Source organism: Bombus vancouverensis, chromosome 12 (genome assembly GCF_051014615.1).
Source record: "Bombus vancouverensis nearcticus chromosome 12, iyBomVanc1_principal, whole genome shotgun sequence".
Lineage (NCBI taxonomy): Eukaryota > Metazoa > Arthropoda > Insecta > Hymenoptera > Apidae > Bombus > Bombus vancouverensis.
The window spans coordinates 4,198,134-4,225,500 of NC_134922.1; the positions used below are offsets into that span (position 1 = coordinate 4,198,134).

The 27,367-nt window shown below is 37.1% G+C and overlaps 2 protein-coding genes across 2 annotated transcripts in view; one reads left to right on the forward strand and one right to left on the reverse strand.

Moving 5' to 3' along the window:
- Positions 1 to 9,782, forward strand: part of LOC117165029 (uncharacterized) — a 474,023-nt gene extending 464,241 nt beyond the window's left edge. The window contains exon 5 of the mRNA XM_076623413.1: positions 9,699 to 9,782. Coding sequence (XP_076479528.1) covers positions 9,699 to 9,773 — 75 coding nt within the window. The 3' untranslated portion in view covers positions 9,774 to 9,782. The remainder of the gene's footprint in view (positions 1 to 9,698) is intronic.
- The window catches only part of dpr1 (defective proboscis extension response 1), a 443,679-nt gene extending 417,280 nt beyond the window's left edge, over positions 1 to 26,399 (reverse strand). The window contains exon 1 of the mRNA XM_076623411.1: positions 25,187 to 26,399. Within this exon, the coding sequence (XP_076479526.1) occupies positions 25,187 to 25,262 (76 nt within the window). The 5' untranslated portion in view covers positions 25,263 to 26,399. The remainder of the gene's footprint in view (positions 1 to 25,186) is intronic.
- Between the last annotated feature and the right edge of the window lie 968 nt (positions 26,400 to 27,367).

The following is a 27,367-nucleotide window of genomic DNA, read 5'->3' on the forward strand; positions in this document are numbered from 1 at the left end:
ATGTAAATGCTACAGTAATGGTGTTCAAATGCATTTTGTAGCCACTGTATATATTGTATATGTTAGGAAAACATTTTGAAATGTCATTAGCATTATAATGATACGTATCTATCGCGATTATACTGATAAAGTTTAAAAGGATTTAAAATTTCGCAGTTTTAGTTTATAGTTTGTTATGCACAAGCCTATACGCACAAAATAAATAGAATTTATATTCTATCAATCGCGATAAGAATTTTAATATACTAAAGAATAATTAATTCAATAACGCTATTATAAACAAATATATAGAGCAATTATCTCTTCAACACTATAGTGTCCGAATATTAATAAGAGCCACTATATCCTAAGGAATTTTTCGGAGGCAAATGAAATCAATTTCGAATTATTGCCTCTTTTTACGTTTTATCTCAAATATTTTCCTATTATAAAATCAGTTATCACACACGTGTATTAAACCCTTCATTACTCACGCTGATTTGCAAAACATTCGGGGCCACAGTTTCGCGCAAGGGTTAATTTTAATTCGCCTCGCATCATGCAGATGCAATTGCATCGATTGATTCGAAAATCGTTTAATTGCTACATAGAAGCTTAACGCGACACATCCATCGTTCGGAAATTCGTCGCCTCGGTCTCCGAGCTTGTGACAGCCACCGGAATATGGAATTTCAGATGTCGATTTTATACGCGACCGGATTCAGTCGAAGCGTCAAAATCCATTGATGCAGCCGCGCAAAAAGCGAACGATCATTCTTCGAAAAGATTTCGCTCGGGGAAATCAGATCGAGTTGCCGTGCGGCGTGACCGTGTTTGTGGACGTCGTTTTGGCTCGAAAATATATCTCTCACGCGAAAGCCTAGTGTGGGAGAAATTTGCAGCGAACTGCAATAAGTTTCGAAAGTAATCGTGACAGGAAGCTTACCAGCAGTTGACACGTAACATTCTAACACGGCAAGTATAATCCGAAAACTCAGTCGAGAATATGGTTTGCTTGGACAAACGATCAATGGATTGATTCTGAATAAATGTTCATTTACTTTTTTTGTTTCTTTTATTTTGTGCATTTGTGAAAATTAATTATAACGCAGTGATTTGAAATTACGTTCGTACAACACACGTAGATACATTTGGGATCTGGACATTCGTATCCGAATAGATCTGTAGCGGCACATGAATCAAAGAAAGATTCGAATCGAAAGAGACTCATATTATTGTACCTTGGAGTGCCAACGTCGTTTTGGTTTGCTGGGTTCAAAGGTGAACGAACCTTTTTTTTGTAATCGTCAACCGGAGTTACATTGGAACTTTTTGTAATACCACAGGTCGATACAAGTAGACGAACGTACTCTCTAGGACAATCATTATAGCGAGTCATAGAGTCGAATAGCGAGCGTAGAGTTGAACAGTAGCATTGAGCGAGCGACGATTACGACCGGCATACACTATCTCTGTACTTGTATTTAAAGTGATTTTAATCCCTTAACCTACAACTACGAGCATAGCCCGTAGTAGTAGAGACGGGCATTCTCGAACGTAAATCGTAGGTTAAGGGGTTAATATAACTGACAATTACGAATTCCTCGTATAATAATAAACACGTATAATAATAATCCACCTGAGATCAATATAAAAGATAAAAATGACAACATCACAACGTAATATTACTAGATTTTAAAGCTACAACGAGAACACAAAATATTCTTTTCTTATATCAATAATTCATATAGAATCCCAAAAGATATTGCAACCATACAATATTCATTCCCACGAAAGTTCGTACATCGATTAATCTTCGCATTCAAGGACAGATTAAGTGGTCGATACCAATTAAACCAACCATACGCACAAAATCGCGACCACTAAATCCGTCGTTTGTAGCCGAAAAGATCTTTCACCCACCTACGTAAGAAACAGGAACCTTCCTCTCCGAAATGTTTCCGCCAATTAAACTACCCTCGGATCCACCCCTCTGTCCATGTATTCTCAGCCCTTGACTATGAAACTCCACTTTCTTCACGCAGCTTATTCCCATTAATGAAAAATGCTCGAGTCCGAGTTCCCCCGTCTGGCAATTCCCCGATGTGCCGTTTGAGGGGCTCGATAAATAAAAGAACGTTATAATCTCGACTGGTTTGACCTTGTCTTAAACCAACTGCGCGAATAGTAGAATCATGAAGTATTCCTGCACAGGTATGCCTCTTCAGATCTAGCGAATCGTATTTATTATAATTAGACTGCGAATTTTTGTGCATTCACGGGAGATTTAAAACTATAAAGACACACAGAATGTATATAATATAAAAATAAAATATATCCCGTTTTATGTATCGTCATTTGTGAAGGGAAATGTAGATTTTTTACCAGGTTTAAAGAGAGGCAATAATAAGGATAACAATAAAATATATATAATACCCAAAGGATACGTGTTAGAATGTTCGGTGAGTGAAACAAATCTCGGTTTGCATTCTATTTCTTCATCTGTGTTTACAAAAATTTTAATGTGTACAAACATCGACATTCTAATAATCACTCTCAATCCAAAAATATAATATATATATTCAAAATATATAGCAGGAAATAAGTAAAAGATTCTGATCGATTAGCTACGTCCCTAACAATCCGGATTAATTATCATGTTCTGGATAAGATCACTCAGATGTTCTAATACTTTGAGCGAGGATATACGATCGTCCAGTTTGGTAGAGCGTGGTCAGACATGGGCGTAGGCCGTCTACGACTTGATATAGAGCCTCGAGAGACGATCAGTGGCGGTTGTCGAGGTTAGCCCTCGGGCTAAATCGGGAACTTGTTATCCCAGGTTATGACAGTGTAAAAATGCCCATCGTTAAGCCATCGCCGGCTAGAGTGACGGGTTATGATGGAGGGTTGTAAGCCAGGAAGAAGGTCAATTGACGTTTTTCGTTACTACGTTCATCGGCCGGCTTTGTTACAAGGGTTTCTCTCTCGAAATGCAGTCCCTTTTTTTCGTCCTCTTTTTTATTTCTGAAGAGGGTTTAAAAAAGTTCTGCTTTACCATTTCTCGTGAATGAATATTGTGCTAGGTAGAAAAAAAGAGCGCAAGAGTGTAAGGACAGAGTGTGGAATATCACGTGCTAATAAAGCGACAAGTATACATAGACATGATATAACGCTTTAGGTGGGATTCAAGAGCTTCTTGGATCTTGGCACATAATGGAATATTGGAGAAAAAATAGAATGATAATTCTGCGGCGAGTTTTTGTAACTTGGTAATTTCATAACCGTCAGGAAATATGAAAAGTAATAGAAAAATTATGGTAATATGGTATGGAAAAACAATATTCATGTTGAATATCTACTACAGTCTTTCAAATCTTATTATAATTAAGCTGCAAATTTTTATGCTTTTGTGGGCAATTTAAATATGCAAAAATATATAGAATTACGTTTGAAAATGTGTAAAATATTCAATGTAAAATATTTCTTATAACGTTTAAAAGATGAAACAATTTCATGGGAAGATTGCGACAATCTATGTAAATCTTACACGAAATTTTGTTTTATGAATATATCTTAATGTAGCACATTTCTTTCAATAAATAATTTTTTCAAGTATCGTACACGTAAGTATTGTATTTATAAAAATTTCCTGTCACAAGTATTCAAATATTTTCGAGAACCACCGTATTTTAACATTATATTCAAATTCACATTTTTGCCAGTAGACATATGTCAATGCCTTCTGTTAGCAAACAACACTGGTTCGACCCTCCGATTATAGAAGTTGGACACGGAGAATCCTTAGACAAATGACTGTCTAAAATCTCTATACGCTGTTGGCGGTGCCAAAATAATATCGTACGATAATAAATCGCGGATACAAATCGAGATAGCAATTTGAAATAGCATCGTGACAGCCTGCACAAAATTCAACTCTAGAATCCGCCTTAAATATCCCATTTGTACACGTCCTACTTCTTTCATCTCAATCCGCCCCCCTAATTACACTCTGCTACAGAGAACGTGTCCATGTTACTGTACCAAATGCATCAAGGAAAAATGAAAAGCGTGTGCTTATTCAGAAGCAAGCACGAAATCAATCAAAGCTCGATACATCCGAGTCGTATTTCTCGAAGCGGCACGTTTTCACAGCAGTCCAGTTTTCAAGTTCTACGTGTTAATGAAAAAAGCCCACACGTGAGAAAAAATTGTCCTCGGTTGGCGGAGCGGCGTGTTTATTTGGAAGGTTGAGAGAATGGTTTTTAATTAAACAAGTAGCCTCTCGATTAGAAATGTATCGTTGTCGGAAAACGTATGCTAAATTGGAGACGATATTGCACGTACGCTATTGTTTATAATATTATATTCACTTTAATCAATTTGCTTTCAAATTGTATTTACTTCAAATACATAATTCCTAAATAAATATTTCAAATATATATGTATCAAATATTATATGATAAATATTGTATTAAGATCGATGTGATATTTTTATTTGATCAATTAAAGAAATTTAAAGCTAAGCAAATAATTGGCAGAGTAATAAATTGAGAAACAAATGGTTTATTCGATTGATAGAACATTTCTTTTTAAATAATATTTTTAAAAAGCGATGAATATTAATCGAAAGAAACATAGTAACAGTTGTAAACGTGCAATAATTTAATAAGAAATACGTATGCTATATTCATAATATGCATAAAAGTGTCCTGAGATAAGTGTCCAAATATTTTTATGATCAACGATATATACATACGTACAGAGGGCGTAGAAAGTTTTCGTACACTGTTTAAAACAGAATAACTTTTATAAAATTAGACCAAACGACTTGTATTTTTTAAATCGTAGCTACGTTATTCGATTTCGATGAAATTCTCAACATGTACGTGCCTGACATAATTTTCCACATTATGACGTTTAAATTTTCATTACAAGTCCAGATAAAAAAGTGGTAAATGGCGACCATTAACTTTTTTTCGCAACCACTTGTAACTTTTCCAGAGATTTTTTTACACGTCACATAAACTAATTCTTCTAACTTCTCAAAAAAAATCAAGTCGTTTGACCCAATTTTGAAAAAGTTATTCTGTTTTAAAAATCTGTACGAATACTTTCTAATTTCGTTGCATGTATTTGCCGTAGACATATAGACATTTTTTCAAATAGTTGTTCAATCGTTAAGTTTCCAGTTGCAAATGTTTACTAATTGCGCGTCCCAGTTCTGGTTCCAAATATAAAAACTAAAACCACCGATTTTATCGGCATGTTACGGCTTTCTTGTCGACAAAAGCACCATTTAACGTATGAATTTTACGTTTCGCGCTCGAATACAAAACAATCATTTTTTTATTGTGCAGAATGTCTGCTGGCAGATTAAACAGTTCGGAATTTTATATCCCGCGGGCGATGAAAATCGTGCGAATAAAGCGCACAATTACGAAATTCCCTGTTCGTTTGCCGGAACACTTTACACCTTAACAATTGTTTTCGAGTAATGTATACCTCTATTCAAATGTTTCGCGTGCATTGATTCTACCAGCAATTAAACATTATCGTAAAATATGGAAGAACTGTCAAACATCGTATGTATCGTTTTTAATATTTTATCATAGTATTTCCTGGTCCATGTTAATTTATACATTAATACTGAAAATTGAAACATCGCGTAATTAAGTATTCACTTTGTTTAAAAGTTATGTATTAGTGGGTGAAAACACGTCTCCTCATACATAGATATGACGTTTTGTATTAAGATGTCCTCTTTTAGTCATAAAGTGATATCAAAATATACATCAAAATAAGGAAATGAATAAAAATGTCCGTATCGCATTATTTTCCCTGCAATCTTCATATTTATATATTATATTCATGATAAATGTTTATTATTTGTATAGAAGGTCGAAAATGCAGAATAAAACTACGTCGCTTCGAGATGGAACTTTAGCTTTAAAAACGAAAATTACAAGGACCGTTACATTATTTTATCCTGCAATTTCTTTCAATTTACGTACCTTGTTAGCCCGATGTGAATGTACTGAAAGCTGTGAAAACGGAACGTTTGCCACTGTTATTACACATAATGAAACGTGAGCCGAGGTACGTGTAAACGGCTGGAAAATAAATTCGATAGTTCGTTTGGCGAAATAATTCGATGGCGAGCGAATTTTCACGTGGCTACTATCAGAGGGGTTCTCGGTCCATCGTTGGGTCGCGATAAACCGAATAAACGATAGCTGCACGTGCACGAAACAGAACGAAACGACGACGGAGCTCTTAACAATCGAAACGCGTGCTTAAGGGCTGTTCTCAAGTAGATTGGAACATCGCGCAACGAGCGCAAGGGAGACAACTCATCGGATAATTGGACTTGTCACGCGGTCACACGAATGTCGTTACACGATCCCCGTTGTCAATTATGAGATTGCAGCTTCATATTTCTCGCCAGTGATGTTATTAGCTCGTGGTTAGATTGGGTGAATGCCATCCACGGGTACGAGATATTCGATTCATTTCGTAGGAATCATCTTCTCCGAGAAAATAGAGTAGCAGATTAATAAAGCTCGATGTACGGAAAAAATACGAGATGAAAAACGAGATTTATAAAAATTATGATACGTGTATTATTAATAACGAGAAATAATTCTTCGAAATATTCGAATCACGTCGGGCCGATACGAGAAATTCATTTTTTCTTTATTTTCTGATTTTTATCTTATTTGTTGGATAGCGAAAGTATCTTAATATAAAATAATCGAAGAACAGAATAATCTGATAAATTCGAATAATATTAGTTTGGTTATTGTAGGTATGAGTTTACCTTGATTGATATTAGTCTGTATAATTAATGTTATTATTATTCTCGAAATGTTCAAGAGAGGCGCAGAAACCCGCACTTAATTCGAAAATCCGATTCAGCGAGGTAATTCGGTATATCATACCTCTTTCCGAAATCAATTATTAAAGTTGATCGTTATGTTTAATCTGCTTTCATGAATCATTTATTTTCTCGGTTGAAATATCGAGTAATCTTAACCCTCGAAAAACAGGAACACGAAGATACGAACCTAGTCGATTTCTCAGGGTCCTCCTGGCCCGTGTTGGATGACATTGAAATGTGATCGGACTTATCTTCGCGAAGTACGCCATGCAAACACTTATTACATCGCTTAAGCTTGAAAATGCGGGACGCCGTACCGTAAACAGGCGTATATTAAGGTCTTTCAGCAAGAAAGATGGATATGTTACAAGTTTTGGAAATTTTAGCTTAAATGTACAGTGCACCGATAATATTAAAATCGCGCCAGAAGTAGCGTGAGCTGCTCTTATCACTCGTCGTTGTTAGTTCTACGATCGTCTCTGTGTAAGAATTCTAGGTTTCGTAATGTCTCGCTTGTAACTATTTGCGAATCACATTGCTATTTTGTGTCATGAAATTGTCGAGGCGTAAGATCGTAAACTTCGGTAGTAAACTATAATTCACGAGCAAGAACGTTGCACCGCTCCAAAGTTTACAATTAGACTGTAGCATCTTCCTGCGGATCTGCGACAAGTTCGATGCACGAAAGCTTTTTAGAAAATTGCCAAGAATCTCTTGCGAACCGGCAAGATTCTCGATCACACAAGGCAGAAGTGTAGTAACCGTTGAGATAATAGCTGAAGGATTTGTCAGAGTTAAGGATTGCAAATCTCCGGCGCAGCTAGACAATTTTTGCAAAGAACTATCCTTACACGTCTATTGGAGATATTACATGCAATGCAAGGTAATTCGAAACTTTCTCCAACAGCTTGCTTTCAAATAAAGATCATCAGAATTGTTTCTACGATCTACGGACTTGTTCCATAGTGTGGTACGTACGCTTCTATTACGCATTTAATTAAATAACAAACGTTTCAAACAGACGCTTGCACTCGATTAGTATAATAATTAGTAACGTACAAAGTATTTCATTTATTTCGAATTTATTAATATCTTCTCTTCTTGCTGGCTCCAGACAAAAGAACAATGTGATTCACGATTTTCTGTTCTCTCTTTTTCTTTTTTTATCACCTTTAAACAGCGTCAACATTTTTCTTAAAACGGAATTTCTTCATTCAAGCTGTTTGCACGAAACGAAATTTACTCGTTAGAATAATGTATGAACGAACATTGCTGCTATTCTCCATAATGAATAATTTATTGTCATCTCACTAGCCAACCTACTGTTCGCACGTGACACGTATGGACTGTGTACATTATAGTGATCGTTTGTACGCAGCAGTAGCTTCGACGGACGGCTATCATAATAGCTGTTTGAACATAGAGACAAGTCTGCGGAAGGCCACTGTATACAGCCGTCGATAGCAAAGAGGTTTCAAATTGCTTCAATTCAGATAACTGTGATACTACGAACACAGAATGAATAGAACCTGCTAGAAAAACGCTTCGTTGGAAAATAAGAATGTGTGCCGATACTTCTCCTAGCCACTGCATTAAATGATCTAATTCAAATTTAACCCAACGTATCGCGGTCGTCCACGACCCAATGACTTCCAATTAGGCTTAAATATTACATTGCTCCGCGCGAAATATATGGAAAAGCAACAACTACCAGCAATCTCGAACTTCACGACGCTCAACTTCCTAATGGAAAAGGCTGAAAAAGGAAGAGAGACGGTAGGAATCTACGTAACGAAGATAGAAACTCGCGACAAGAGAATTGGAACACGCTGCGCTCCTCGATGCATCTCGCGTCACATGAGCCGCAATGCAAATTGGCAATTGCCACGGCGCGTAATGATTTTCGCGGACAAGCCCGGAAACAGGGTCGAAGTGAATGAACGTGAAACTAATTCTCGTCGTAGTTTTTTTCTAACCGTTCTATGGCCATTCTCTCGCCCCGCAAAAGTTACGATAATTATTTTACAGCCGTCTACCTGGCACAACGTTCATAGCCGCGACGAGGCCAGATAAAGATTATTCGCCGCGAACCAAATCGTTCGAAAGTATCATCGATGCTCATGGATACACCGAAAATATCCCATGAGACAATAATCCCCGCCAGTTGCAAATTAACCGCAACTACGAGCGTGCCGCATAAACGGCGCGCAAACGTGGCTGATTTTCGTTTGCGGCTCGTAAACGTTTCTCCGCGAGCGGTCGTACACGATTCGACCGGATAAAAGGGTAAAAGAGGTCAAATGATAAAACGAGAACACGAGAATCAAAGTGTCGACGATGTTGCTTTTCGCGATTCTTAAATATCCGTGGAATAGGTCGGGCGAATGGCTGATTGCAATTAACTTAAGCGAAGATAGTTGCACGTCGGTTACTCGCGTGCGCTCGTTGCAATCATTTTTGGCTTACGTAAATTTGAGGAGAGTGTTGATTATTTGGAGTGCCGGCGAGATAGTATGGATTATCGGTCAGATAATGGAAGGCTTTAACGAGAACTGAATAATCTCTGAGTTGTTTTATAGTCCTTTTGTGACTTCTGTGTACATTTCCACATCTGTTTCATAGTAAATTCCAGTTGCCTAAGGGAAGAAGAGATACTGGATGATCGTTATAATTATAACTAACATTATATTAAATTATAATTATAAATAACATTAATTGAACGAGATAAATGCTATTAAAAATCGTTGAATAAATATACAAATTACTTTGCACATATTTCTCTAAAATGATAGTAAATACATTTCCATTGGACTTAAATAATTAATTTCTCTAATTTCAGAGAGAAGCAATTTCGGCCCAAAATTTTAATCTTGGAGTGAGACGCTTACGTACTTTCGGAGTACACAGCACGTGAAACAATTCGATAAAAAGGTAAGATAATCAATTTTGTGCAAAGAGAAATCGAGGAAACGGAGATATATAAAAAGAATATAGCAATTAGTCAATTGAATTCATGAACTTCTCTGATTCATTCACCTCGTTAGTATTCTATTCAGTCAATTTGCTTGACCTATTCGTATGCTCGATTCTTGGAACTTCAGGTTTCGAAGTTTCTGTGATTCGCTTACTAAATAAGTAAAAATAGGATAAATAAATCACCTTCAATTCCCATTGCTAACTTATGTATACTTGATTAAAATTTTTCGCCCTCTACCATAACCACATCACGATTTTCAAAATTAAAACGTTTCAAAGTTGATCTCTTCTTGTCGTTTTGATGTAGAATTTTGATAAAAATATCTAGTAACCAAACATCTAGTAATCCTCGCAATGGTTATCCCTGCTGTTTTCAATTAATAACACGTAATACGTACATTTGCATTTATTATGTGTTCTGTCTCAATCAATGTCATCAAATTTCAACTTTATTCAACTGACATAGCTGGCATCCATATTTGCAGCCATGAAACAGCACGTATAGATTTTAGTTTCTCCACAAGGTTGGGACAAGCGTTCCAACACTCGCGGTTTGTGAGCGGCATGACGGAGGAACGGAGTTACAGGCCAGACAGTTGATTACAAAGTGGACTGCATGGTTTATGCATGCGTAACTATTAAGGCACTGCCTCCTCTACATATTTTTTTTTTTTTTGTTATTTAATTTGTACTTTACAATTTGTCCCGCTGGACATTTGGTAAAATTTTCTAATTGCTAAATAACATATGGATGGCTACCCCCAGCGGGTACCATCTTCGAGTTTGATTATTTTATTTCTATAACTCCTCTACATATGACACAAATTATCGACTGTTATGTCGCGTCCGGCGGTTGAACCACGACCTGAGGGTGTCGTAAGACAGGGAACGACCCTATTCTTGATGACTGCACCTTCGCGCCTCTGCCCCTCATGTGTGGCGGCCAGACCACGACCTTTGGTTTTTGTCAGATGGAAGACAACAACTCTTGACCTGATTCTTCGCATCTGCCCCGCTGTTGACCTCTCAAGATGGGGATAAAGGATAAAAGTTTGCTTTTTTTTTGTGGTTTTATGATATTGTTGGCTTTTCAAGAGTTCTGGGGTCTGGATCCCTGTTAGGGCCCAGTCAGCAGTGTATAAATTCTTAGCTTTCCAATGGTCTTGAACAAGGTACCATATTCGTATGAATATTCGGCACATCGATGAAACGAAGCCTGTAGTTTTTGTCGTGATAAAGAATCGACGACGCATAGCACTAAATCGGGACATTGGACAAAGTAACGACAGTAATAATACAGATCCTGCTCGTTTTAACTCTGCAAAACGATTATAAGAGGATTATTGGAGCACGTAAACACCTAACTTACTGGAGTTTTAATACGAGTCGCGAGATACTTTTCGATCGCCAGAGGGTTTATTATATCAACGAACGTATCGGATACATTATCGCTGATAAGTAGACTGCAGATTTTTATACGTTTATAGGAAATTTGAAAGTTTAAAATTCCGTAGAATGCGCGTATGTAATATGAAAAGATATCTAAAATATCCAGTGTTTTTAATATAATACTTCACACATAGAATGACTTTCTACCAAGGTTCTACTTTCTTAATGATATTCTCAGTAACATCGAATCGAAGTTTCTGAAACTATAAAATTTGTTTCAGAAATTTCCCTGCGATTTTGCGATGAAGTGTTGAAAACGGGACGACAAATATCTGCGTATCGACGGGAAACAGGAATTTTCGTTTAACCCCTTTCGGATCGTCAATAACGTTCAATGGACTCTGTAAAAGTGGATTTCACATTAAACCTCAATTTTCCAGACACGCAAGATAAAGTAATCGCATCGAGGGATAAATGAAAACTTGCTCAGCGAATCACCGACTATGTTACACACACAAAAATGAGAGAAGACTCGTATTACTGTTTTTTTTTTATATTTGCTAAGTTTTATCTTATTTATTTATTATCATATTTCTCCACCCATACACACTACATGTGTTTGTGAATATGTTTCTTAATCTACGGTGCATCTTGATGAATAAGTAAAATTTATTTTCAACTTACGAACTTACGTAAAACTATTTCAGCCAATACGATATGTTTGCTAGTTATATTTCGTGATATATTTCCAGAGTATATAATTACTTTGCATAAATAATCGTATTAGTTGTAGTAAATTACTAAATTGTAAATTTTTCATATCGAGGCATAGCGTCTGTGTGTCGTTACGGCAAATTTATTTTATGCGGAGAAACATAAATATAATAATCACAAATTTATACCGAAGGAAAAAATATCATTACTCATATCGCATAGAAGATGAAAATTCTGACGAAATTAAAGTTGCAACTATAAAATTATTTTAGTGAATTTGTAGCAGGGAATATGCTTTCACTGCGACATATTTATATACAAAATGAATATATTCTCATTCATGTCGAACATCAACATGTTAGGTTCATACTTACAACGATTAAAGATAACTCGAACAAAGCGTCTAATTTCTCCTGTGGGAATAGTCACGTAAAGCGACAACGTTGTAAATTCTACTTACTTCAAACATCGTCGTGTTCTCGTATGCATGGGATTCTGCATCGACCATACGAGACACAGTAATTATTATTAACTGTTCACAAGCTCATTATACAGTTGTCACATAGACCATGTCGAATCTCTTACAAGAGAATTCTAGTTAGTCAACTCGCCTCGCGTCCAGTTCGCCATTTAGTCGTTTAAGCTATTAATTACACGTAGACAATTTTAAGGGCTCATTATACGCCCTGTCAGTATTTCAGTCCTGTTACCTTAATTAAGAAGGAGTTATTCGATGAAAATTAACCAATTCAAAGACTTCAATCGGACGAGGTCTAACGAGGAACATTCTTGTTCCCAACTTTTATAAATCCACGCACTTCATTTATTTTATGCTTTTAATAGACTGTCGTTAAATAAATGCTAGATCGTTTTTCAATGAAATTTTTGCTTCTTTCGGAAATCGATAAATTTGATTGACATTTAACTTAAAATCGTTCAAGTATGTTTTACTCTCAGATATTCTTTTCTCCCAAAATATCACTTTTATGAACATCTGTATTACGCGTGTTATATGTAGGAAGCCATCATATTCATGTTGGGAAAATTTGAAACGAAACTAAATATAAAAGATAGAAAATATTTTCTATCCTGTCGTATCTTTATAGAAGATACAGGTATAATAATACAAGTATAATAATACAAATATACTGTATGCTGTAAGTACACTGTGTAGTAATAAAAGTATAATAATACAAGTATACATTCTGTAAAGATCATTAAACTACGTAAATAGCCAATTATTCATTATATCAATAAGTCACAATATCTAGTGAGATCATAATTAGCACCAATTGTATGTTTCAGACCACTATTCATGTTGTACATTACATTTTACTAATTTTGTGTTTGCAACGAATTTGTCATAACTAACTAGTCGGAAACTAACTATTTAATCCGTTGTAAACGAATCACCTTAAAACCAAGGTGGTTTTCTCCATCGGAAGCTATCAAATCGCCAATATGTACGGCACCGATCTATATATATTTCCGGATAACTTTCAAACTCTACCAACATAGTCGTGAGAATCGTAATGGAATTTGGAAATATCTTATGCAGCGCATCAAATATTTTCATCGCAGGTAGTCATCGTAAATCGTTCGAAAAGAAGATCACCGAGCGGAAATTCTGCTACAAAAGTAAGATAATCAAGACTTTCCAATGAAGCTTATGCCAACATATCGACATGCACATTATTCACACAAGCGAACTTTAAACAAACAGTTGGACGTGGTTCGAAACTCGACATCCGCCACAGAGTGGTGAATAATCGGAACCAGGCAGGTGGAAATTAATTAACTTCTCCCCCAATTGAAATTCTTAAACAAATGCCAAGCAACTGACCAAGTTAATTTCGAAACAATAAGAAGTAGAACGGCACCAGCGGGAAATTACCTAAATTCCGTTTGTCTTTGTCTCGGCCTCTACTCGTTAGGAACACTCAGTTTCTCCTAATAATGTAACCGATTGCAATTACAGTAAATATCCGGGCTTGCTAATTGAAACGTAATAACGAACCATTCAGATCCTTACCGTCGTCGAATCGCCTCGTAATTATGGCGATGCTGATTCGACGAAGGGAGGAAAGAATGCCCAGAGTCATCATTCTCATTGCACAAGATTATCCGGATTGTTCGCTTTAGGGGAAGCACCGAACGCCGTTCCCCATGGCTCGACGTCACGCATCGGCCTGTCCTTGGGGTGAACTCGATGGAAAATAAACGAAGCAGATTCTTCGTTTCGTATGCGGGCATCACGCAAGCGTGTACTGTACAAATTTAATTGCAGCTTTGCAACGAGCCATACCGAAACTGGACACTTTTTATTAAAAACGAAAGTAATACATAAAAGGATCAACCAGATTCTGCAAATCAAATAAATTCCAAGATCTTATTTGAGAAATAAATCACTTCCAAATAATGAATTCGTCGGATACTTAATAATAGTAATAAAAGACGAAGAATAATACACGTGTTACTGTTTTTCAACGTTACGGCTGAATCATTAAAAATTACTTAAACCTTTCATCTACCTATTAACAAACATAATAACCTCGATCCTCTGAAGCCCCCAAAACCCTCGAGTCCTAAAGCTCCTTCTGGTGTAATCTCCTATATAATAGTCTATTATACTAGATCCATCTAATGCATAATGTATAAAGAACAATACTTCTTTCTTCAGAAGATTTGTAATCTTTCATTTCTAGCCAATGTCTAATTATAATTAACGATCAAATAACTTTATATATTATCTACAGTATAGTATTTATAGTGACTCACGAAAATTTTCAAACACTCGTATAGATACTTTCGGAAGCTTAACTCTTTAAGGATCGAATACTTTTTTAACCCGTACGTTAATTACACACATTAATATTGTATATGATTATCGGATCGTCCTTTCGCAACGTTGATACCTAATACTTCGTCTGTAAATAATACAGTATGACAGGAAACGTACGATTTGGAATAAAGCTGTGCGCTGTCAATGAAAAAGAGGAACGAGGGAAATGAATTATCTTGGGTAATAGCTGTTTATAAAAAGAAAAAAAAAGAACAGGCAAAGGTAGAAAAATTGAACGGGAATGGAAAACCTGATACCCCGTGTATCTATGACTACGAAACTGTGCGATAAATTTCTCGTGGCAGCTCGACTTTTTCCCCTGCCGACTAAGCTTTTTTCACAAATTGAAACTGATCATGCGAGGCGTGCGTCAGGTAATTACGGAAGCAGTGTCCGCGAACTCGGCGGAAACACGGCCCGACGCTGCGTAATTGTGTCGTCACAGGTTTCCTTTCTTTTTCCTCCCGTTTTGCCATTCGGTAATTAATGGACCGCTATTTTTCTTCGACAATGGATATTTTCGTTTTTCTTTCTTTTTTCCTCCTTTTTTTTTTGAATCCCGCCAGATGTAAAATAAAGGTTTGGAATCTGCTTTGAAATTGAAATATCAGCAATAGAAATAACAGAATGTATTTATTATAATGCTTAAATTGACATATTTTTAATTAGAAACTATGTATAGTAGATATACACATACTCTTATCTTTTAATGAAATGCCTTCTTATCAGATTCTACGTGCGATTTGATGTTCACAATGAACGCTATTCCATTGATGAGAAAATTATGTCATCGTGAGAAATGGGTTTCTTGTCCATACGAACTATCACTCGATCGATATTATTTTATCGGTATTGAAATTAAGCGCACGTACTTTACAACAAATGCCTATTTCAAAACATTGCGTCCTTTATTCTCGATTCACTTCCCTTTTACAGCCGTATAAAGTTGTAAATTGCACGCTATACACCCTGTATAACGCTAACTTCCGATTTTTCTTTTTAAGTTCACAACAGAGTAGGAGTTCTAACAGATATCGCTGACAGATTTACAGCTTCCGTGCCTCGATACTGGCCTCATAATGGAAGTTACATTTACTGTAGCATCCAAGTGATCATAAATTGCTCTCTCGTAACATTGAAGACACATGGTTGAAGGGACATCGGTCGTTTTCGAGATGTCGCTGGTTGAGCACTGGCGTTCGCGTCAGTTTATAGGGGACTTGGCTATGCATGGAAAATGTCAAGCAACTTTTTCAGCAAAATATTCCAGTCGTACCGCGTTCGATAATGATTGATGCATCGAGCACCCACACACTGCTAGAAAAGGACCTGAAATTTATGGTTCGATTCCCTTGGATAAGGGGTCCTTTGTGTACTATTCCTGAAGAGTATGATTGCAGGTCACATATAATACGTTCGTGGGCGACGCGTAATTAGAAGACCATCCCAAATTGTCCACTGGGATTTCTTTCTCTTTTCAATCGTCCACGTCTACGTTTACGAGCTTATAAACAGGAACATTAGCCTGGATTTCCATTCAGTTTTTTAATCAGACCTTTCGTAGCAGAAATTAAAACTACTGAACCTTTGTTCGGACATTCATTACAGAAACTTTTCACGATTTATGTATAGTAAGTCATAAAATTGATCAAACGCTTCCGATATGAGCGTTCTCATAATAAACAATTTTTCGAAACGCAAATTATTTCAAGAAAAAAGTGTGACACTTCCATTTCAAGAATTCTTCGATTCTATAATTGATAATTCTATATATAGAAAGGTATCCAGTCTCACTTTTAAAAATATGGATCTCCTTGAAAACTTGAAGAAGATGACGTAGTGGAAAGAAAATCACGAGCCACAAATTCTTCGTCTTGAACCAAATAACTTTGTCCTGATTTTTTTATATTAATAAAAGTAACTAAGAAATTTAAGACTCCACGATAAATAAAACACTCTATAAATATATACACTAACCATGTCGTTATCTAAAGGTATGCGTACAGTGCACGCGTACTTGCTACATTTACTAAATCGATTCTCTCGTAAACGAAGATTTAGTTTAAAAAATATTATTCTTTATTTTCGACATATTTTTTTATGGGTAATCATACTTGATTCGATATTACTACGCTCTACTTTACGCTGTAGAGAAGCGACGTAAATACACGGTACGACACGATTTTCCAGAAGAAGATGTTAGGAATTTATTAGTGGTATTTCTTTGTAACTGCACTTTATGATAAGCTTCGAAAGAGAAGCGATATATGCGATTACCGTAAACGCAAAACTCTTACAAGACAATTTTCAAAGGAACGAAGCTTTTAAATCTGCCAGTGATATCTGGTAAAAATCGTGCGATACCACGGGATACAGAGAAAGAACTGCTGGAATGGTGTTATAAAGGGGTAATTTATGATCGCCAAGGAGTATCGTAAACGCGGCCTCTATTGCAATACGATTTTCGCGTCATTGATGAACAGCCGTCGATGCCACTGTTACAGCACTCTACTTTCGATAAAAATCACCGATAGTGTTGAAGCCTTCCCTGGAATCGATACCGTAAGATGGTCGTAACTAAACGACATACTTTTCGAGTTCCGCCAGATACGACGACGATGGAATCTACGCGAAAGTTACGCGCTAATGGACGCTTTTATAGTTGTAATGAGAATAAATTTACTGTTGGTACTTTCGATGTAACTCCGTTTCTCCTATCCAGCGTGTGGAATGCGTACAGGACCTATAATTGTTCGCTTTATTTCTTGATCGAATTTTAATATCAAGGAATTTGCTTTGGAAAGATTATTGGTAAAGAATTATTGTACAGAAAATTGAGACCATGAGTTCTAAAACAATATACATTCTCATCTACTAACATTGTAAGATAATCTTTTGTTTTCTACTATTCTTTGTCTAAATCTTTAAAATTTGTCTTAAAAGTATTTTACATAAATATAGATTAGTTCTAGGTTTATAAAACCGTAAATTTCTGTTATTTTGTAGATCAATGGATGCCATATCACGAAAGTTTCAGTTATTCTAAAATAATACTTGATAAAAAAGAATAATCAAATTCATTCAACATCACAAGCATTACTTTAAGTTATCAGTTTTGTTAAATCAAATACGCTCTGCAAAATAGATAAAATGTGAGTACCTATTTCGATAACAAAATTAACACTGGTTCAACAATTGAAATCTTACAGTATCAAATAAAAAGATCTCTCACGTGTTCTAATTCCGCTCTAATACCCGTGAAAGCTTTTTCAATATATATAGTACATCGTCGAAAAGGTATAGTACGCTAACACCATACGATAACCTTAATCATGTTAAGTCTGTATATCCCAGAGCTTACGTTCTTGAACTTGAGACAACATTTTGACTGTACATAACGCGTTAGCTTCTGTGTACGCGCACCTACACACACGCGACTGTTTCGAAGTTAGCAATGCCTTGGGCACATATAAATCTTCATCTAATATGCTACAATCTAGTAGGCAGAGGAGCGCTAATACCAGTAGCATTATCAGAGAATCGTCGTCATTAAACTATTACCATTCGAACAATCCCTACGCCAATATCGCAGTTTACTTAATGTCAACTGTATATGTATGTACATTCGATACCTATCCCTTGCGCCTGTTAAATCGATATATTCCCAGTATGCGATATATTTCCCAATGTCAATAAACATGGTGTCCATTGTCGAAATATTTTCTAATATCGATTACCCGTTTGCTATGTCCCTATGTTTCCTACGCTATTAGATTTGTTAATATGTTTTCATTTGCGACTAACCAGACACGTACCAGCGTCCCGTTAAATTTATGCGTAAAGTTTATTTAGCGTATAAAAATTCATGCAGAAAGTTTCGATGCTCGAAACAGAGACCAATACGTTCCATGGTAGCAGCCGACTCTTTCTTCAACAATTTTATTCAACTGATTTTATGTGACGTTTCAACAAATTTAAATAAAATAATCACTCGACGTGAAATTGAATAATATAAAGCAATTAAATAGTTCGTGTTACAGGTATTAAAACATTTTAATGACGGGCCACGTCATTTCTAAATTTTCCAATGTACTCTACCGTGTGTCGTTCAATACGATGTTATTCTATGTAACTACAGTATTATTACAGCAACATATATTATCTGTAAAGCTTTTTCTTTTTTAATTTCGTTACCAACTTCGTCTTGTCTTACTCGATACGGTATTATTCTCTGCATACAATTTTATTACATGACAATACGTCGTCTTTAAATCTTTAGTAAATATCTCTTTATTGTTTGCAAGTTTCATAATAAAGTGTTATTATGAAAATACATTGCCTTCGGATATTTTTTTCAATATTTCTACGTCCTGTATTATTCGATAAATTTTTTTTTTTACGAAACTACATTGCCTCTAAACAGTTTTCAAAGTTTCGCTTCAAACTTCCGACGTAATTCAATCGTTTACAAAATCGGCGTCCGTTGCTTAAATAATAATATGCTTTATTTGCGTCTAAATTATGCGCTCCAGCATCACAGTTTGCCATTACCTATTAAACCTGTTATATATCGAGTAATATTTGATAGCAATTAAAGCACACGTTACAATTTGCAACGGCTACGTTCGCTTGATGCGAGCAGTAATAGAATTGTTTAACGCGGCCCGTTAAATCGATAAGATAATAACAATGAATAATGCAGTATAATAATTATCTGCCAGGCGAACAATACACGCGCGTGCCACGGAAAATATTATCGATGGAACGTTGGGAAATTTCGATGTAATCAATATCCACATTGCTCAGATGACTTTCTCGAGATGAACAGGGCCACCGCTGCAAAAATCTCCATAACCTTTCGCGGTGTAGATCCATAAATCATCGTTTCTCTCTGGTTACTGTGCTTCCAAGCACTCTGACGCGAGACTTCTGCCTTTATATCGCGAAGCCGTGCTCTGTTTTATGTATTACATAAATCGAGCACGCTCTGCCTCGACACTCGATACAGCGCCTTTCTTTTGGGTGCACGCGTGATTACGTTGAATCTGTTCGTTCATGCTGCCTGCATGATGTTCTGTTGAATCGGGTTACCCTCAATTTTTTCTCAACTCGAGAAGCCCTATTTTCCGACACGGAATATCGTAAATATTAATTTTCACAGACCGTATCGATCAAACACGTTGAAAGTTTCTTCAAAGATTTTGCAGGCGAGTTATTCGAAGATAATTTATTACTCGTATAAGGCTTTGAAATTTAATTGAAAGCAAATTTACTTTCAAATAATAAATTTATTTGTTACTCTATTTGGAGTAATTAGTTGCTTCCTTATTTTTTTATTATTTTCATTTCATATAGAAAGCGGTCAAACCTGGTTCCAAAAGTTGTTCGGCTCATCATCGCGCAAAAAAAACATATAAAATTGATGCCAGACAAGAGGAATTGCCCTATATTCTAGTTTCCCCGAAGTTTATGGCACAGAGAATGTATAAAGTAACTTTCAGACACTTTCTGGCCGGTGATTAAGATTTTAGAAATTCATGTTATGTCACTATAAAACTTAAATCGAATGTGCTCGGTTATATGGTAGGAGATATTGCCGCTAAAACTGACAAGTAATTGTCCAATTTTTTTATTCCTTCAACAAGTACTTGCAACGTTTGCTGAGTTTTTTGAAGTATAAAAATAAAAATATAAACGAAGAGCGGAAGAATTACGCGATTTCTTCACTACTACTTTTCGAATGAAAATCAAAAGTAATTCATAGATCTCTCAGAAAAATTACGATACTATCTGTAAGAGGGTATTAAAATTAACGAGATCGTACATTGCCTGGAGATTTTTTTAGTACGCCTAAGAAGCAAATAACAAGTTTCCCTGAATCGTTGTTTAATGATAGTTAAACGTTTCTTTGTAATTTTCTTTCAGGAAACGAACGCAAAGTTTCTTTACTAGGAGTCAGTAAAGTTATTTATTGTCTGATAATAATAAGGAACTTGGTAATGTTTTCATAAAGGCTTTTCCTTCGTCCTACATCTGTTCCTTTACAACCATAACGGTAACGGTAGGATTTAAGCTCAAGCAATTTCAAATTAATACGATCCCCAGGCGAATAGAGTCTACGTGTAATAAACTGCGTGCATTTGTATTTCATAATTCACTGCGATAGAATTTAGAAGCGCAGAATCTATACAAAATTAAAAATATCTGTTTGCAGATTATTTTGAACGTAGAAATATATTTATAGTTATATAATAATTCTATAAAACTTTTTATAAAACTGTGACCAAAAATTATTCTCTCCTTCTCTCGCTCCATGTTTAAAATTCGATGGAATTTGGTGAACAATGACAACGTTTTATATTTATATTTAATGTTATATATTTATATTATTATATTGTTTTTCTGGAATTTTTCTTGACTGCAGATATCTTTTATAGAAATGCAAATATTATTGCTACGTATTGATCAAAGTGTCTAGATATGTATCAACGGTAGCGTACATTCGTTTTTATCGAACTGTTAACGGTGCCAAAGAACATGTTTCCAACGATATTTTGCTGATAGAAATATTTAACAAGTTTTTCTCAGTTGTCACTGGCCGAAAATACATGGAAAAAAGTAATCCTGTTCGACGAAGCGAAGCAAAGCAGTGTCGCGGCGTATCAAGGACCGAATTCACTGCAAAAATTTTCTCGATTCTCGAAGATAAAGCAACCGCTAAACGGCTCCTGACATGTGATGCAATCCAATGAGACAGAATGAGATCTCCGGAGAAAGGAAAATAAATAAGGCGATTGTTTGTCCCCTTTTCAGGCTCAGAGATGATAAAGTGCAACCAATGCGATTTCGCGTTTCCTTTTTGGTTTATGTTTAAGAATATACTAAAAACCATGTTCGTATATCGTATATTTCACTTTCTGCTAAAAATTTCTACGTAGATACGCCGGACATTGGATGTTTCATTTTTATGAGATTGTTGTACAACACTGGGTCGTTCAGAAAGTTCATAACATTTTTATCACGAACTTCTGCCAAAAAATGGAACGTTCGAATAAATACTGGTTCTAATTGCATATCAAAGAGAACTAAGGAAAAACGTCGAAAATTCGTTAACGAAGATTTTATTTTCTAGTGAGGAGTTTTGAATCTTCTTTCTCGAATTCAATTTTTAATTATCGAGTTAATGAAAAAAGATATTAAAACGCTTCCCATATACAAAGAGTTAAAGCACCTTGATAAATTATCTCTAATTAGAGTCTGGCATAAAAATCTAGCACAAAACTTTTTATCTCGTGAACATAATCAGAATAATATCGGTCGCGTTCACGGGTTTGTCGAGTTATTTCGCGGTGCCAACAGTGCGAATTTCGCTGAACGGCGGCGATTTCGTAGAACGAGAGAATCGAGGCACAATTATAAAGGAAAAATCGTAAGCACGCAAGCCTCTTTACGATTCAATTCGCCGCGGTAAATCACGCGTGAACGAGAATCGATTTAATGTTCCCGGGGCGCGTGCACGTGATGCGGACAATGCGCCGCGCCGAAGTACACGATGATGAATGAGCTTTACCTCATGCCGCGTTGAAAGTTGGTTATCGTCTAAAGATCCAACCATTTGTAAGCTCGCATCCACGCTCGTAGCACGTTCATCGATTTCTAGATTTCATCCGGCTGAAACTTGCATTTTAATGCATGCTGACTTTGTCAAACGCTTTAGGAATTCAATGGTACGATCTTTTGTCAGTCCGAACACTTTCCGAAAATTTTTACATTTCGTTTCTTCACTTCGTTCTTTCTTTTCTTTAATAGGTTTAACGTCGTATTAAGTACACGTACAGTAGCTCACGGATGTATTTGAGCACTTAGCGTAGAAAACTTTTATGCGTATATCGTGTATGCTACGTAAAACATTTTGAAATTTCATTAGCACCGTAACGAAACACGAATATGAAGATCGTATGGGACAAATTGACAACCTATTCGAAACTGTGTATAAAAATTACAAGATGTTTGACGCAGACATATGTATGTTTGGTAAAAAAGAATTTGTGTACGGTATGAATAATCGTTTTAAATATATAATTAGGATTAAAGAGGATCGCTTTGGATACTGAATTCGAATCGTGATGTTCGAAATTAATTTCGACTGATTTAATTTGTGTTATAAAAATATTGAAATGTTTGGAGGTGACATTTTTGAATTTAGCTCGGAATTATTTTTCATAGTGGACGCGTATATACTTTTATCTCTAATCTGAAATTCCAATCGCGAACATATTATGCTATGTCCTCTCATACGCGAAATTATTTATGAATTATTGAACGTGCTATGTTATTCGTTGAGGAATTTACAAAAATTTAATAGTCACTCTGACAGATAGCTAACAAATTTCAAAAATATTCTCCTTTCCAAAAGACACGTTATTCTGTAACAACATGTAGTCCGCACAATGTATTCAGTCTTCGTCGCTAATAACCGCATACAGTGACTCTTGAAAGTATGCCCACACTTATAGAAAACTTTTATAGATACATTATACGTGTCGTGTAAAACATTTTGTAATTTTGTTAGCGCTAGAATGAGACACGGCTGCCTACGCGAAATGTATAATACGTGGAAACTACGATATATTTTGTGCAAATACGCAGTTGAGATTTTCTACGCTAAGTGTTGAAATACTATGTATCCGTGAATGATTGTAAGTCGATATGTGGTTTCCATATTTTATCAAGATTCGACTGGAGGTGTTATTTCCGACGCATCTGAGTTTCGCCGTGGCCACTTGAGCAGTCGCGTTCCTCTGATTGCACAATTACGGCCGGTGATTATTTGCTTTGCCACAGCGTGTCACTGCTGTCACAGACATTGCATTTTCCAGTGGACGGACGTGCAACCGCGGTGACTTTTAATTATTCAATTAGCATCGGCGCTCCGTGCAACGTTTCTCGTTGACGTCTTGCTTAATTTGTAAACGCGTCCATCGTGTGCTGTTCATTAGCATTCCACCGCGGCGGCTTGCCACTGTTTGTTAGCCACGTTTTTCTCGCCATTAGTTCATGGAACAGCGAGTAACTCGCGTCGGTGAAGCGCGTGCTCCCGTTGCATTGGTCGAATCCACGCGAAGAACACGCGTGCAGGCGGAATTATTGAGCAGAATGGCAAACGAAATTTCTGGCTTCGAAACTTGAGCTCCGTGCGCCTGCCTTCCAAAGTGCTTCATAAACTACTTCCTGAGACACTTGAGTCCGCAAGCAGTCACATTACGCGACACAGAGAGAAAGAGAGAGGGAGAGGAAGAAACGTTGAGGTGAATGATGCGTCTTAATGCGGCGCCCGCGTGTACCGAGTTGTTAAGGCGTCGAAATTAATTGTACCGTCTTTTATGGCTTGGGGTTATCGGTAAATGCGACTTACGTCGTACTCTCCCTGGAAGTTAAAGTCGTTAACGGCATAGATAGCGTGAATTGTGATACTTCGAGGAAAATTGTTTGAGAATTAACGACACGATAAATGTTTGGAAGTAGTGGCATTGATTTTTGCGTATTATCGTAATAAAAGTAGCTTGAGTGTTATATACCTATCACTGTATTAAGTCGATGTACATGAAATATCCTTTAGCCAAATGAAACTTTAGTCGTGCGTAGTTTTTTAAGCTACACGTACTTAATTTAAGCAATTTCCATATAGCTCAATGTAAGTACATTTCTACTGATTAATTGATTTCATTACTTTAGATTTATAGAAATTAAAAGTTCTAGAATTCAAGAATTCTTCGAACGTAGCTTTAGAGAATCTTCACTTACAGTTTCCATTAAAATCTAATGATTGACATGCATTGAGAGATTATCTAGATCTAATAGAATAGATCTATTTTTATTCTGCGTAGAATATGTGCCAATTAAAGTAAACAGTACAAGTAATTATAACTTCACACAACCCAATTTTGCGATTGATACAACAGTCCGACAAATAAATACTTTCAAGAAACATATGCAGATACTAGAACTTCCGATATTTGAACCATTCCAAACTCATCAGGGATTAAGAAGTGACTCATGCCTACAATACAAAACGGAATCTCTTTTCGACCGGAAAATCGGAACGTTCTCACACTTTTACGTTCCATTCTGCAACACTTGTCACGCACTTTGTTAATGCACCCGCAAGAGCGATCGGTGCATACGGACGCGAATACCGAATCAGCGACCATACTCCACTAGAATCTTAGAAACTAGCCGTTGAACGTTCAGAAGCCTGGGCCATGCACGCGAATGCATTCTGAAGAACCTACGAGAGCTCTTACACAGATGCTCCAAGTGAATTCGAAGGAGCAAATTCGAAGAAGCGAGTCGAGCAACGTTCGTGCACGTTCCGCAAATTTTTGAGATGGTTCGGTTGCACGTACCTTGAGTGACCGCGATCCCTTCGATAACCAGGAGAAATGCAGCGAGTATCAGGACGGCGAGCCAACGACACAGCATTTTTAACACCGAGTTCACTCGTTCTCACCGTCGATCGTTTTGTTAGTAGAACCGTTCCCCTGGTGCACACACCGGAGAGAAAAATCGTGATAGCCGACAGAGCTGGTTAAATCGGCTCTAAAATCCAGCTACGTCTTTCTTCTCCACCCTTTCTTTTTTTTTTTGCTTCCTTTCTCGTGCACTTTCTCTTCGCACGATATCCTCCTTTATACTTATATATTATTTATACTTATATATTTATATATATATATATATACACTCAAGCAGAGACCCTGTTATGCAACTCGTTCCGGTCTCCGAGTACACGATTCGAACTTCACTGTAGCATCTACAGTCACTATTACCAGACATATATAACACAAAGACTCTCGTGGATCAAGCAGAGGTTCACGCGTGACGATTGCGAGAACCGAGTTTCACCAGAGAATCAGACGTTCAACGAGAAGCATCCACTCGCAACGTATACTCCCACCGCGTCAAGTTAATCGTCCGTAGCACGATAAATTCCCTCGCGGATAACGCACTGCCTCTGCCGTACAAGATCCAACACCTGGAAATCTGCTACGAACCAAAGAATCGAGATGGGAGAATCCACGAGAACTCGTGTAAGGACGATAAATCACACGTGAGATCCCGCGGACAGATCGCCGATACAACAAGTCACGTAAAGGAATCCACAGTGGCAAGGCGAAAAATCTCGCGGACTTCTCCACAAGATCCTCAGAAACGAGGTTGGACTAGTGTCGCGTCGAATGCTCGACAGGTGCAACCGCGTTGAAACCCACGCTTGATCACACGTGGATCCTTGCTGCTGACGATCATCGCGATCCACAAGGCGCGATCGTCGCTCGTCTGTCGCGTCATTCGTCCCCGTTTACCTCTCAATTCATCTGAAAGACCAGCCTAGAACAACGTCGTTCTTACGGTAATTCCTTTTTGCTCTACCAAAGTATCCACTCGATTAATCACTCGATAATACAGTCGACGAAGATTACGATCGAAGATCGTTGAAGAACACGCGCGAAGGTACACGATACTTTGACACACGTCTCACACTGATTGTCCTGGTCGGCATGCACGCGCCGACGTCGAACGCACATGGACCAGCTGCGTTTACACGGATGCGGAGCCGCTTGGCGTCGCGGCGCGAAATGAATCTGCGGCCTGGCGTCTCCCGACCGACGCATGCGCTCCGTTTTCACTGCGAACCAAGGCGCGGACGGGTTACGCGCAGACCACTTCTACTTGACGCGCTCGAGCACCGACTGGCTCGGGTGCAACGGTGCAGGAATGCTCTCGTTGTCGTCGGGTCAGCTGCCACGCAGCCCTTACCGACGCGATACGATCTTTGAGGGCATCGTGACAGGAGATCCCACGTTCGCCAGAGAATCCGGGAAATTCTCCGGCTGAAACGAGCCAACGGTGTTAAACGTTCACAGGAGGTTTACGTCGAAGCACGAACCTCGAAATTTTCGACGGAGATTCGGACGCTTCGGGTTGAAAGGATCGTCGATGAGTTAGGTTTCGTGTATGCAGCTTATACGAAATGCGATACAACACCGCTCATTAGCACGTTGCAGGTAAGTTTAGAACTCTGTATCTTGAAAAAAAGGGAAACTTTCTAGCAGACTCGAACCTGAACGCGACAGATTTAAACCCTTCACGAATACTGTAGGAAATAAAAAAAATACTCGCAAGAAGAACTACCGAATAGATTCGAACTTCTCCAGCACCTTACCAGAGAGATTCTTCGTTCGCTTAAAATCATTCTTCCCGTTTATCATTTTTAAATAGTCACAAATGCAAACGTTAAGATAAAATTTTGTAGAAATTCTAATGAACGTCTATAGTTCCATCTAATATTTCTGCTCGAAGAATTTAATAAAATGGCGATGGTTCTCTGCCTCTCGTGGCTCGATCACTCGTAAAGCGATCGATTCGTTCGAATATCGAGGTAGTTTTAAGTAGATTTTCGAATCTCATGTGTCATTCATAATTTATTGTCGATAGAAATGGAGCGAAATATCTATATAATTATAAGCGACGATGTATATACGTTCAAGGATCGAGATAATGAAAATGCTTTGGTAATAAATTACGGTATT